Source organism: Rutidosis leptorrhynchoides, chromosome 4 (genome assembly GCF_046630445.1).
Source record: "Rutidosis leptorrhynchoides isolate AG116_Rl617_1_P2 chromosome 4, CSIRO_AGI_Rlap_v1, whole genome shotgun sequence".
NCBI lineage: Eukaryota > Viridiplantae > Streptophyta > Magnoliopsida > Asterales > Asteraceae > Rutidosis > Rutidosis leptorrhynchoides.
In genome coordinates this window covers 157,384,778-157,400,095 of record NC_092336.1, presented here as the reverse complement: position 1 = coordinate 157,400,095, position 15,318 = coordinate 157,384,778, and the positions used below count along the sequence as shown (strand labels likewise).

At 30.5% G+C, this 15,318-nt stretch overlaps 1 protein-coding gene across 1 annotated transcript; it reads right to left on the bottom strand.

The window, feature by feature from the left end:
• Positions 1-9,719: 9,719 nt before the first annotated feature.
• On the bottom strand, positions 9,720-13,465 carry LOC139840297 (zinc finger CCCH domain-containing protein 14-like). Its single transcript, XM_071830560.1, has 3 exons — positions 13,254-13,465; positions 11,558-11,618; positions 9,720-10,707 (listed from the first exon to the last, which is right to left on the bottom strand). Exons 1-3 carry the CDS (start codon positions 13,309-13,311, stop codon positions 9,981-9,983), a joined length of 846 nt encoding a protein of 281 aa, XP_071686661.1. The 5' UTR covers positions 13,312-13,465; the 3' UTR covers positions 9,720-9,980.
• Positions 13,466-15,318: the final 1,853 nt, after the last annotated feature.

Below are 15,318 nucleotides of genomic sequence, written 5' to 3'. Positions count from 1 at the left end.
TTTCTCTCATATATCTTCTACAACACATCTCTCTTTTATTGGTTCTTTTAATTTGAATATATTGAACCAGACTACTAAAGGTAGTTATAAGCCTACTGAAATATAACACGTTATCAGCACGAAGTGCTCCGTATAATCAAGGTTTATCTAAGCAAGCACACGTCACTAATCAAGGTAAGAAATTATCTAACTTTTATTAACTTCACTAACATTTATATTTATGTTATTTAAGTTATATATGGTCGGTTATACCGCCTGAATTATATTTCTGTAATCTAACTTTTATTAACTTCACTAACATTTATATTTATGTTAATTAAGTTATATATGGTCGGTTATACCGCCTGAATTATATTTCTGTAATCTAACTTTCATTAACTTCACTAACATTTATATTTATGTTATTTAAGTTATATATGGTCGGTTATACCGCCTGAATTATATTTTCTGTAATCTAACTCTTATTAACTTCACTAACATTTATATTTATGTTAATAAGACCTCATGATTGTCCGCAACAAGTCATTTGACAACACGATACTTTATGTACGCAACACGTCATTTGACAACACGGTACCATGGGTCGAGATTAATTCCGATCAATACGAATACGATGGGGTCTTTATATGTTATCTAACATTTATGATTACTTATGCAATTAATCATTATTTATTTCATGCATACTAATGTTTATTCTTAAAAGTAAATCTTAAAAGTTAAAATAAGAAAAAATAGTTTGTATTTTTATTAAAAGTAAATCTTAAAAGTTAAAATAAGAAAAAGTAGTTTGTATTTTTATTAAAAGTAAATCTTAAAAGTTAAAATAAGAAAAAGTAGTTTGTATTTTTATTAAAAGTAAATCTTAAAAGTTAAAATAAGAAAAAGTAGTTTGTATTTTTATTAAAAGTAAATCTTAAAATTTAAAATAAGAAAAAGTAGTTTGTATTTTTATTAAAAGTAAATCTTAAAAGTTAAAATAAGAAAAAGTATCTTGTCCTTTATATTACTCATATGCGTTTTGACATAGTGACTTTATTCGTTAACGTCAACTAACGACGTTACAACGGTCATATATACATAACGGTTGTTAACGTCAACTGACGACGTTACAACAACTATATTTTTCAAATATAAAATAAACATCTCCGTTTTCACATTTTCACAAATCAATCTTCATTTTTCAGATTACTACTCTCAAAAAGTTTTTGTAAAAATGATTCACACAAGGATGATTTTTCCTATTGTATTGGTCATATTAACTATCATCATTGTTGCTAATATACCACCGGGTGAACCTATATTCTATCCTGCCCTTGTGATTTTATTATTTGTAATCATACCATTATTCTGTTGTTTGCTACTTATGAATTTAAAATGATTCTAATTTCATTTTATTATTTGTCTATGAATAGAAGTTGATTATGATTATGATTTATGTTATTCATCTTTTTTATAATAGAAAATGTCGAATTTGAAAAGGCTTAAATTTGCTCATTTAGAACAAGTGGGAACAACTACTTAACATGGGTTATGAATGTAGAAAAACATCTCGAATCAACCGGTATTTTAGAAACCCTGAATGAAAATAACAATTATTCCGAACAAGAGAAAGCAATAGTAAGTATTTTTCTTAGCAAACATATTGACGAGTCCTTAGAATCTACATATTATATGATCGAAAATCCAAGTGTATTATGGAAAATACTCAAAGATAGATACGATATTAATAAAAAAAATAAAAAAAAAATAACGGTGATCCATGAAAGAATAAAATTAAAGATATTAGTAGACGCTCTTATAAGAATTCCGGAGATTCTTATTAATGATCTGGTAACGTGGATCATCAGTCTAGTATTTCTTGAATACATGAACATCTTGTTTAGATCTACAAATAAGTCCCAAAAGAAAAGAAAATGAGAGTGAATCTGTTGACAAATCTTGATTAAATTAACCCTGAGCTACCTTGAGACTTGAATGGTTTGAATTTTCTAAGATGCCTAGTTTTTTTATGTATCACTCATAAATAAATGGTTTTAGACCATAACGCATATGTTTTATTAAGTGTTATCTTTTATGTACTTCAGATTATAACTTGTTTGCAGGTAATATAATTTGATTATCTTGCTCAAATATAACTCATTATTTGCTTATCTTATTTGAAGTTTTAGTATGAATCCTGCAGAAATACAACATCAATTAAATGGTAAAGACCTATGTATTGCAGATAGTAGTAACATACACACTATGATCAAATCTAAGAAATATTTCATTGATTTAAATCAAATGAAGGAATTATAAATACTATATCAGCTCTTGCAAACTTGATATAAGAAACGAAAAAGGCAAAATTTTATATTACCAAATGGTACGAATTTTTTGGGTAAACAATGTCTTGTTTTCTCCCAAATCAAAGAGAAATTTGTTAAGTTTCTCTGATATATATCATAATGGATATGATTATCAGTCAATGATAATCGAAAATGAGAAATATCTATGTAGCACCGAAAAGCGCATAGGATTAAAAGCGCATATGATAAAAAGCGCATATGATGAAAAGCGGAGCGCATATGATTAAAAGCGCATATGATAAAAAGCGCATATGATGAAAAGCGCATCGCATATAATTAAAAGCGCATATAATGAAAAGTGCATATGACGAAAAGCGCAGCACATATGATTAAAAGCGCATATGGTGAAAATGATATATGATGAAAAGCACATATGGTGATTAATGAAAATCACATATGGTGATTAATGAAAAGCACATATAGTGATTAATGAAAAGCACATATAGTGATTAACGAAAAACACATATGGTGATTAATGAAAATCACATATGGCGATTAATGAAAAGCACATTGAGAAATAATCACCAATGTTTCTTGAAAGAATTCAAGGGTATATATATGGACCAATTCATCCATCATGTGGATCATTTTTCTAATAGACGCATCTAACGCATGGTCTCATGTTTGTGTGTTATCAAGCCATAATATGGCATTTGCAAAGTTTCTTGCACAAATTATTAAATTAAGAACACATTATTCTGATTACACCATTAAAAGAATGAGACTTGATAATGCTGGTGAGTTAACATCTCAAGCTTTTAATGATTATTATATGTCTACAAGGATTGTTGTTGAACATCCAGTTGCTCATGTGTATACACAAAATTGGTTTAGCTGAATCAATAGATAAACGCTTACAGCTAATAACTAGACAATTAGAAATGAGTACAAAACTCTCAATATTTATATGGGGACATGTAAATTTACATGATGTGACATTAATTCGCATTAAATCAAGTGCAAGTTATAAATATTCTCCATTACCAATTTAATTTTGGTGGAGACCAAATATTTTCCATCTTAGAACATTTGGTTGTGCAGTGTATTTTTAATTGAACAACTACAACAAATGGTTCCTCAAAGAAGGATTGAAATATATGTTAGATATGAAACATCTTCAATCATAAGATATATTGAACCCATAACGGGTGATGTTTTTACAGCAAGTTTTGTCGATTGTCACTTTTATGAAACATTGTTCCCTATATTAGGGGGAGAAATGAAATATAAATAAAATGATGTTTCATGGTGTGAACATCAATTAAGGAATATTGATCATCGCACAAAAGAATGCGAAAAGAAATTTCAAATATAATGCATATGCAAGAACTTGCAAATTAATTACTTTATGCATTTAAAGATACAAAAAATAAGTGACTAAATCATATATACCAGTAGTAAATGCTTCAGCTAGAATTGAAATTACAAAAGCTGGCAATAATGTCACTCATGAGTCTTTGCTACGGCAGAAATGTGGGAGACCAATTGGTTCCAAAGATAAAAATCCTCGAAAAAGAAAATCAGCTGATAATGAGATAAAAGAAAGTGTTCAACAAGAACCACAAATCAATACTCCTTCTGCAGAGGATATTGATAAATGTAAATGCATAAATTGCAATAAATTATGCAATATTATGAAACTGAAATGAAGTGAAAAATCTTGATGAGATATTTTCATATAATGTTACAATGACATCATGAATAAAGATGATGATCTGGAACCAAAATCTGTCATTGAATATCAAAATAGACGTGATTGAACTCAACGGAAAGGAGCAATACGAGCTGAATTAGAATCGCTCAATAAAAGAAAAGTTTTTGGATCAATCGTTATCACTTTTAAAGATGTGAAACAATGGGATACAAATGAATTTTTATCCGAAAAGAAATGTGCAAATGAAGTTACAAGTCAAAACTAGACTTGTAACTCAAGATTTTCCACAAAGACCAGAAATGAATTAGGAGAAAAACTTATCCTCCTATAATCAATATAATTACTTATTAGATACTTAATCAACCTGGTAGTTATTTAAATGCATCTCATGGATGTTGTTACTACTTATCTGTATGGATCACTTAATAGTGATATATATATAAATATACCTGAAGGGTTAAGGTATCATAAGCATCTAATGCAAAACCCAAGGGAACATATTCCATTAAATCACAAAGATTTCTAAATGGGTATATACAATCGGGACGTATGTGGTATAATCGATTAAATTACTACTTGATAAGAAAAGGGTATACATATAAACTTATTTGCACGTGTGTTTTATAAAAACAATGTTCGGATATGTGATCATAGCTGTTTATATCAATTATCTTAAATAAAGAAATCTATGAAGCCATTCAACTTCTAAAGAAAGATTTTAAAATAAAAAAAAATCAAGTATTACGTTGATTTACATATTGAGCATATAACTAATGACTTACTTATACATCAAACAACTTATACCGAAAAGATTTTAAAATATTTTAATATGGACAAGACAAAAACCATTAAGTACTCATATGGTTGTTAGATCTTAATATTGATACTAATCCATTTCATCCTCTAGAAGATCATGAAGATCTTCTTGGTTCAGAAGTTCCATATTTTAGTGCAATTGGGGCTCTTATGTATCTTACAAATTATACAAGATCTGACATTTCTTTTGCAGTTAATTTGTTGACAAGGTTCAGCTCAGCCCCTACCAAAAGACATTGGAATGGGATCAAACAAATAGTTTGATACCTTCGGGGAACTACTGATTTATAATTATTTTATTCTAACAACTCGAAACAAGATTTGTTTGGTTATACAGATGCAGATTATTTATCTGATCTACATAAAGCTAAATCTCAAACTGGATATGTATTCCTAAATGGAGGCACCGCAATATCATGACGTTCTCAAAACAAACACTTGTTGCAACATCATCAAATCATGCCGAAGTGATTGCATTACATGAATCTACTCGGGAATGATTTTAGTTAAGATCAATGATACAAATCATTATTGATTCTTGTGGACTAGAACGCTATAAAAGCCCAACAACTATCTATGAAGATAATACAGTTTACATAGTACAAATGAAATAAGAGTATCAAAAATGACAAAACAAAACATAAATGCTGACGAGGCGCTAAAGCTATAAACGGTCTTAACGGTCATATGTTTGATGGAAAAGAATGGTATATTGGTAAGGCTCAGAAAAAGACTGAAAGGGAATAGGAATTGAAACAACAGTTTGAGCAAACCATGAAGGAGACTGTAGACAAATCACAAGGGTCAAACTTGTACATAAAAGATTTAGATGATACAGTTTCAGATGAAAACCTCAGATTCTTCTCATATACTCAAGATCTCGTAAAAGACAACCAGATTAAAATGAGATACGTTCAATCAACAACTCTGCTGATCTTTATACCAAAGCACTGTCAATCGCTGTTTTCAAAACATACGTTCACAATATTGGCATGAGGCAAGTTCAAAAGATGTGACGACTCAACGTTGTCTACTTGAGGGGGAGTCAACTCTATGCTGCACTCTTTTTCCCTTAGCTAAAGTTTTATCCCACTGGGTTTTCTTTAGCAAGGTTTTTAACGAGGCAGTATTAATTGCTCTTTAAAAAAAATTACCATCCAAGGGGGAGTGTTGTAAATTTAGTAGTTAAATATGGATGGTAATTAGTCAAATATGGATAGTAAAATTTGTACTATATATATATGTGCATAATGTAAGTTACAAAAACACACATATACATTAAATACATCACACCTCTCTTCAACCTCTTTCTCTCCTATATCTTCTACAACACATCTCTCTTTTATTGGTTCTTTCAATTTGAATATATTGAACCAGACCACTAAAGGTAGTTATAAGCCTATTGAAATATAACAAAGCATAATTATTATTTTTTTATATATATATTTTAGCTAATAAGAAGGATGATTTGGTCTAACTCGAAACAAACAAGATTATATTTTCATAATTCGTCTTATAAAGCTTACCAAGTATAAAGTTCACACACTTTGAAACAATAATAAGAAAAACAATATTTGACATAAGTTGGCAAGATTTATGTCAACTCGACACAAACAAGGTTCTAACCATAATATATCGTTATATATTTCAAAAACAAATAACTTGTCGATTTAAGACATAGCGTGTGTCGCTAGGAATTGTATGGTGTGTTTTCACACAAAATATGTGATCACGTGAAATATATGTGAAAATATGTGATCACGTGAAATATATAATACTAGTTTTATAAGTTCGTGCGTTGCACGTTATTTGTATAAATTAGTAGTCGATAATGTATAATTTATCAAATGTATAATACAACTACGATAAATACAATCATTTACAACTTATAACATTTGTATCGAAAACATTAATTATGAATGTAACGCATAAATTACGAGCCTCTCCGTTGAAATTATTTTAACTTCAATTGATAAATAATCGATAAAATATCAAACATGAGCTCCCAAAAAATTGTTTTAAAACCGATTGTTAAGAATAATACTTTATGTACATCTCTAATTGTATATGTTTTGGGAGATGATTCTCACACACACTTTTTTGATCCTCACACACCTATTTTAACTTTTTACTCTTCTAATAATACTCAATTGGTGTGTGAGGATCAAAAAAGTGTGTGTGAGAATCATCCCCCATATGTTTTTAGTATAAATTAATTTAATAATGTCAAAATTTCAAACGAAACAAAACAGACATAAATCTAAATATCTATAAGGATTATCAAATAACCATTTTAACTTCAATTAACAAACATGAGTCCGTACTTTTATATAATATTCTACAAATATTATATTAACTTAATTTTTTAAATTTATGCTCAAACTATAACTTAATTTTATACTATATAAAATATCATTTATTAACAATATTATAATGTTAGTAAAGAAATATCTATTTTATAATTTTTATTACAATAAAATTCTTTGTAAATGATTTTCAATATATGACCATTTATATATATAACAATTACCGATATTTATATTAAATTAATGTATCGTTTAAACAATATTATGATGACCATTTAAAAGAATTTCATTATAATAATGTAATATATAATATTATTAATATTAATATAATTATAACATTTATCGTTGTTAAAATTAATATAATATTATATGATATATGATAATATAATATAATATAATATATATTTTAGGTAATGAAATCTATATATTAAATTAAATTAGGAAATCTAATAATTCAATTAATATATGGAAATAATTGATTGACTGACATGTGGCAGGAATAAAGGAGGAGTTGACACGTGACATGAATTAATCAGGAGTTGACACGTACGATTTATATCACACGCTTTATATAATGTATAAATAGTTACTTCGTATGTTTTAAGCGGTTATAAGGTAAGCACAATCCAAACATAAAACAAACATAAAGAGTTAAAGTCTCGAATTGTAGTGGAAGTCTACTGACAACCTTTAAGACAATTTCTCACATTGCTTGTAACGTCACATACATGTTGTGTGCTTTTTGACCAAAAAATGAAAAATACCTGTGACATGTCATTTAACCCTTATGTCAAATGTTGTGTCAGAAACCTATAAGGTCCATCAGTTTTTAATTTAATTTATAAATTTTATATAAAAAATACGTTACATATATATGTTAATAATAAAATACATTACAAAAAATATACACCGTAATACATTTCATTAAATGCAACAATACATAAAAGTTAACGATTAAAAATGAGCTAAAAATATTAAAAATAGAGATTACATAAACAAACATTAATGCATAGTTCGAAATGTCGATGGAAGGTTTCAAATATGCTCGATCAATCATTGGTAAATTAGCCGTGCACCGCCCTATCCCTTATTTCTCTTATGATAATGTTTTGATCTCGTCCGCTATTTCTTATACGTTGGGGACGATTCTCCATGTCCTCGGTAATAAATCTTTCCTTCTACTTACATAGTGCAAAATTGTTATCTCCTAAAAGAGTGAAACGACTATAAAGCCATTTGAAAACGGCTATATTTCTTCCACCAATAAGCTCGCGCCACATATCCTTGACTCTTTTTTTCGTCATTCCCTCGACTAACGCCCCCACTTTGTCACCATTTGTCACCATTGACGCCACTTTAACAGCGTTAGAGGACGTCATAAATCCCCACCTCGTTTGACGGAATCTGGTTAAAAAAAGTCTAAACTCTAATTATTCAAAATACACTCACACCCGCATCACGTGATCTTTATCTCTTTCATAAATAAGATACTTTAATTTCAAAAACTATATGTAGAGTTTGATTAAAGTTGATAGCGTTAAGTAATTTTTAACAACAAGCATCTTGCTCAAGTATGAATAACGATAACGTTAGCTTAGACAATATTTACACAGTCATAACCAGTTAAAGACACAAATTCGTTACTCGACATTCAAATTAAGTTTAAGGTTTAATGATTTATTCATGTCGAGTTAACGTGTGTTTGTTTACCTCTTAATGGATTAGTTCAGCGCTGAATGGTTCAGATATTCAGTGTTGAACCATTCAGAGCTGAAACACTCTTTTAACCATTAAACACATAAATTTTATGTAATATCCTCTTTAAATTATATCAAGAACACTTATTAAAGAACTATATTCTAATTTTTATATATATAAATGTTAATAAGGTAATTTTACAACAATAACATTGCTCATTTGAAATGATTATTAAATAACTTATTGTCATTCAGAATCAAACTCATTCAGAACATTTAAATCATTTAAATTATGAATCATTCGGCGCTTAACCATTTATTTTATATAACGCATCCATAGTTTCAATTCAGACTTTTTGTAGCTTTCAATGTTAAACTTTGATCCAAGTAGGTTTATTGTCTACTTCAGATACGAAGTTTAGCAAGGGAAATGAGAGGCTTTGGCCCCCTCAACATAAAATGAAATTTGTAGTCTTTTTAAGTCACGAGCATATAAGCTTTTTAAATCAAGTAATTTGGAGTATGTATAAATTAGATATGATAAAAACGGTGACAACTCGCAGATTCAGCGAACCTTCACCACTGTGGTCATATCCTCTTCATACCCGATTTAGTTGATTTAAAAGTCAAAATGTTCATAACTCAAAGAGCTTCTGTTAATTCAACTCGTAGAAGGTCGTTATTTTACAATAATTTCGTATAAGGTCGAAATGCAAGTCATCTCGTTTTCTAGATTATTGATGCAACTCATAAGAGTCGACTATTATTGTAATAGCCAAAGTGTAAAGGCTAACAAAATTTTCCATCTATGGTCCTTAAACTTTAATACTCCGTATACGTTAAGATTTAATCCATTATTTAAACACCTAAGAAAAAACACAAGAACCGACCTTTTCGACATACTAATATCGGTTGGTGATAGCTGCATAGCATCCTTTAGGCAAACAACTTTGATATTACAATCTAAAAGTTTCATAACTTAGATCAAGCACCCGAACCCACGAATTACTAAACGTTATCGCAGCACCACTATGTTCAGGTGTCCCATACCCATGATACCATTAATTGTTGACACAGGTCCACATAAACAAAAATCTTTACTACAGAAAAAAAGGCAGTCACTTACCAAAACTTTATGCCTAAATAAAACATCTAAATCTTACACACCTGGTTTTCGCAACTCAGCATCACCATGCGCAAAATGGCACCTTTCACCAAAGGTGCAAGATCCCTTGGTGAAATTTTCACACATCTTTGTCTTCATGTTGCTTCTGGTAGGGTTCGAAGGGGCCCCACCAGAAGTTCTAGGTGGACCCGCTGAACCATGTCTTGAACTTGCACCCGCACTCACATTTAATATTAGCTCTCTAACCAAGGTACTTGCTTCCTTAATTTGATCAAATGTCCCTTCAAGTTCGATGTTTTTAATATTTGTGTCACTCTCGTGATCCCGAATTGCAAGTTTGACTCCTGTTTGTCTACAAACTTGTTTGGAATTTACACCGCCTTTACCGATAATGGCACCGGTGAGAGAAGCGTCAACGCTGATTTTGGCGGTGGCTGAGGCACCAAAGGTGGTAACTACACTTGGTGTGGGGCGGCCCGAGACGGGTGGTAGGGTCCGCGGGTCATCGTGCGATGGAGCGATAGGTTTACCGAGTTCCCGGTCTCCATGAGCAAAGCTACATTGGTCACCAAACTTACAGCCTTCAGGGGTGTTGTATTTGTTGCACATCTTGGATTTTAAAACTGCCTGGGGCCCGTTTTGTGTGGTGGCTTGAGCGGTTGAAATTAGCGGAAGATTCATCATTTGGGCAACGGCATTATAGCCACCGGGGAAGTAATGGAGGAAGTGACATTTTTCTCCAAATGGACAGCCTTCAATGCTATGTAAAGAAAAAAATATTCATTAGTTTGAATCACAAAGTACCAAGTAAAAAATAAAAAAGGATAACTTGTTATTTTATAAATAAATTCATGCAACTAATAAAATAGCAGTGAAGAGTCGAAGTTACACAAGATTAAGTATTTTGAAAACTGTATAATGCATTAATGGTTTCGGTTGATAATTATTGACGACTTCCGAACAAAGCTCTAAGAGATGAGATTGTTGTCTCCTAAAAGTCTAAAACCATGCAGTCTCGGGGACATATGAGATATGTGAAAACATTCTTGCACAAATAGGATATCATTTTATGAAGATGTCTTAAATGGAAGAATGCACACATATCATCTAACAATGGTATTCATGAAGACCTAGATTGCATGATTTTCAATTTACATATTCCAGACCCATTCTCAAACCAAAAACTATCTAGTCTAGGTCTTTATGAATAGTATTGTCAAACGAGAAACGATGTTATTGCTAACTTGGAATATTGGTTTTGTTGTGTAACTCTTAGTTTGAGACATTTTCTTAGCATCAAATCATTTTTCGAAAAATATGTTTGCAAATATCAATGCACCCAAAACTGTGTGATTTTAGGAGACACAAAATAGCCTCATCCTATAACTTCATTTGAGAGTAGGCAATAATTGTCAATTGAAACCAACTTCTGACATTTTAATTATTTATCTTGTGTAACCTGCTAAAATCACTTCTAGCTTTTTAACAGGCTAATGTGATTTAGTTGATCGATTATCTTTTGCTGAACTTGAAGTGATGTTCTTAGAAATGGTATAATACTAAAATACGGAGTAATTAATAATAATTAGTTAAATGGACAAGGATTTAACCTGAAATACTTCATGCAAGGCTTGGTTTTGCCTCTTATACCACTTGGTAAATTCTCCGATTCTGTTATAAGACATTAGGTGTTTTTCTCTCAGTTAGATTTCTTTGTACTTTTTTTGTTGTACATATTCTAAATTCTAATTCTAATAAATATTAAAAGATAAATGGAGAAGAATAAGATAATATTTGCAATTCTTTTATCAGAACCACACTTATATATCGACTTACCTTTCTGAATTAAATTCCGAAACTAGAGAAATTTAGATTACAAGTTTAAAAGTGAAAAACTCTAAAATAAAAACATAAAGCAACTATTGGGTGTATAATAAAAGAAACCGGTGTTATAATCGGGCATTCATATATGTTTGTGTGTAATATATCATGACAAGTTTTAACTACAAAATGGTGTTTTAACTGTTAACATGATAACATTAAAAGTTTGAATCGAAGAGGTAAAACTCTTTTAACCATTATTCTAAAGTTTGCTTAGATCACTTCTGATAAGTGGAAAGTTTATAGAGAATCATGAACAATCAATGCAAAAAGGATCTGTTCAAAAGCCAGATTATAAAAACCACTTTTGCTTCTACCACCGGCTTTGTTTGGGACTATATTTTTTGGTTATCTTCAGTAAAATATGATTCTGTGAAGGGTTAGATACTTAAATATGCTGGCATACAAATAGGTCTACTTCAACTTTAGTCTACTTTTATTTTTGGAATAACTAGAGATGGTACACTAAGCACATTGGATCATACATCAAAAGGGGTTCAATTTGGATTAGTCTATTTTAGTATCTGTCGAAGTGGGCCAGATTCAGTAGGTTTGCTGCAAATAATTTTTAAATGTTAATATGAGTACAAAACGATATGATTACAATATTGAGTAAATCCTTGCATTAAGACAATATAAGAGGTTGTATACATTAAAACGGAACTTTGGGCGGCTTTCAACCCTTTTAACACATTCCTCTTTTAGTTTAGTTTAGTTTTTGATTTGGTCAATTTTAGATAACACATAACCCTTACCAACCCATTTATAAAGAACTGGGTCAGAACAGACACCTCAATATAATAACTTAAGGCGCCTCATTCACTCATTCGTAACTCTCTAGTTAAAAAGCTTTAAAACCATCTAACATCTAATATCACCGGAGATGCATTTCTAAGTTTGAGTCTGAATGCTCTTTATCACTACACTATAACAAGGGAACTAAACCAAAACAAAAATATAAAAATCTAGCCTTAAAGACCATACTTCAATTGGCGTTTTAATATTGTACTCAGTACTTTCTAGAAGTTCTCTAAAACAATCAGACAGTCGAATCACAATTGGCCTCAGCTAGCAATATAAACCAAAGACTGATCATTTGAATTAAAAAGATCAAATGGTTCAAATAATCACCAAAAAAAGGTGATGTTTGTGGTTAAGATGACCAAATCAATAGGTGAACCTTATTATTAACCAACAATGTTCAATTCTATTATATAGCAGTAGCACAAATTCATTGATTAATTAGGTTAGTTTGACTACTACATATAAATAATTAATTTATATATTTTAAAAGCAAATCGAATAAACAAAAAGACATGATATAGCAACATGAACAGATTAAATTGTAATACTAATCGTTAATTTAAAATAAAGCATGCATATATATATGTATATGGTTTAATTGAGGATGAAAGAAGTAGAAACCTGATTTGGATTTTTTGTAAGCGCCATTGGGTTTAGAATTAGGCCATGCTCTCTTCATAGCTGATGTTGAAGATTATAATAAATTTGATTAGTTATTGCAGATTACAGTCAGAACTCAATTTCCGAAAGAAAAAAAAACCTAAATTAGGGCTAGGGTTAGGGTTTTGGCGTTGAGTATTGGAATTGAAAGGGGTAGAACATGAACGAAGAGGGATTTTATTTTTTTGAGTTTTTCTAAAGGTAGTAAAACAAAAAAGGTAAGTCAAACAGGGTGCTTTTTTATGAATTAGTGAAATTATTTATTCATGTATATGTATTTATTTATTTATATATACGAAAATAACCACAAAGTGAAATAATTTTTTCCCTATAAATTAACGATTACGAATATTTACTTTTACTTACTTTAGTGATTATAAAAAGGGAAGAAAAAGAAAATCAATAGTAGGATTTTTTTAACATGTTTTAATAGTTTTAGTTTAAGAATTTCTAGTGAAATTGACTTTAGGAAGTTCTGACAATTATACTTTGTAACTACATACTTTTTAAAAATGATTACTTTCAACCAATTTATTGATTTGGTACTGCGGTAATGGTTTTGGGTCGAGGATTTGGTTGCAGTTGTGGGTGATTTTCTAGTTAATATTTAGTTTCCGGTTTGGGGTGGTTATATTCGACTGGTCTTCTACTAATTTAGTTTGATTTAGGATTTCGTTGGTGTTTGATCGGCGGTTTGACAAAATCAAGTGGTTCGGATGTTTCTACCGGTTTGCTTCTTCGGCTACACCTGGGCTATTTGAGTTGTTTAATTCGCTCCCACATCTTTCACATCTTCATTAGATGGTCACAATTTCATCGCCATATGAATCAGCTTAGATGAATTGCTTTTTGATGGAGATGTTTAATAGATGAGTTTACATACAGTGTTTGATGACCTTTTGTGTCACCGTCAATTGTTTAATGGTAGTTAGTGTGGTGCCAATTGTTTGTATCAATTTTAGATCTAAAATCTAATATACAATTTACTTTCTATTTTTTTATGCCAAAAAAAAATATATATGCAAAAATTTATTTTATTAATGACAGTCTTTAAGGCTATTATCGAAATTCTATTTTTCAATACGTTTAATTTCATATAAATTATTTTTATTTCTCTTTCTATAAAATAATAATACGAATAACTACAATTTATTTTAATGTCAAGGTGCATTAGAGGTGATATGACTTCTTATAAAGAAAGTCAGAGGTTCGATTCTCATGTGCTTCAAAATAATTCCTTTGAAGTTACCCGCCTATTTAATGAGCTTCGGAGGTATCAGACATCTTGTGTTTGAGCCTCATCCGAGAAGGTTTTACGTGCCGTATGGATTCGTCGTGAGGGTTTCATCGTGAGAAGCAGTAGGACTGTAAATGGTTCGTCCCGGGAAATGATCGAGTGGATAGATTCCAACATCGCGTACGAACTCCGTTAGTGACATAACTGGCTTTCAAAAAGATGGTATGATAATTAAAAAGTGTATATGGATTAAAATATCGTGTATGATGATCACCTCAAAGATAGAATTATAAGAGAGGTTAAAGTATGTCAAGCACACAAATGCCACAATTATTGAGATATCATATTGGTTTATAACCATAAAAAATGTAACTTATCTATCTACAAAATTTAAATATTTTTTTGATGTCAAACCCGTGAAGAAAATGGTTGAGGCGAAAGAAACGAGCAGGAAAGAGAGAGGAGGATACACATGAAGAAGGAAAGAAAGTTAGAAAGTATATTCGAATCACAAGCAAGATTCCAATGGCTATAGACGAAGTCAATCACAAAGTCAAACGTATAAGTCAAAGAAAGTCATCAATTTAAGAAGAAAAGAAAGTTGAAGGCCTAGAACGTAAATATGTAATGTATCGAGGACTATAAGTGCAAATTGTTGCAAAAAACATGTTAGGGTTGTTACTTCGCTATTATTGTAGAGATGGCAATGAGTGGAAAAAACCGGTGACCCGCAAGTATCCGAGCTCGTGACCGACATATATTTATAAAAGAATGTACCCGCGAACGCGG

Coding starts and splice junctions, on each gene's coding strand:
- LOC139840297 (XM_071830560.1), bottom strand. CDS start 13,311: ATGAAGAGAGCATGGCCTAATTCTAAACCCAATGGCGCTTACAAAAAA. Junction 11,619..13,253: donor TTACAAAAAATCCAAATCAG/GTTTCTACTTCT, acceptor GTCTTATAACAG/AATCGGAGAATTTACCAAGT. Junction 10,708..11,557: donor CCTTGCATGAAGTATTTCAG/GTTAAATCCTTG, acceptor TTCTTTACATAG/CATTGAAGGCTGTCCATTTG.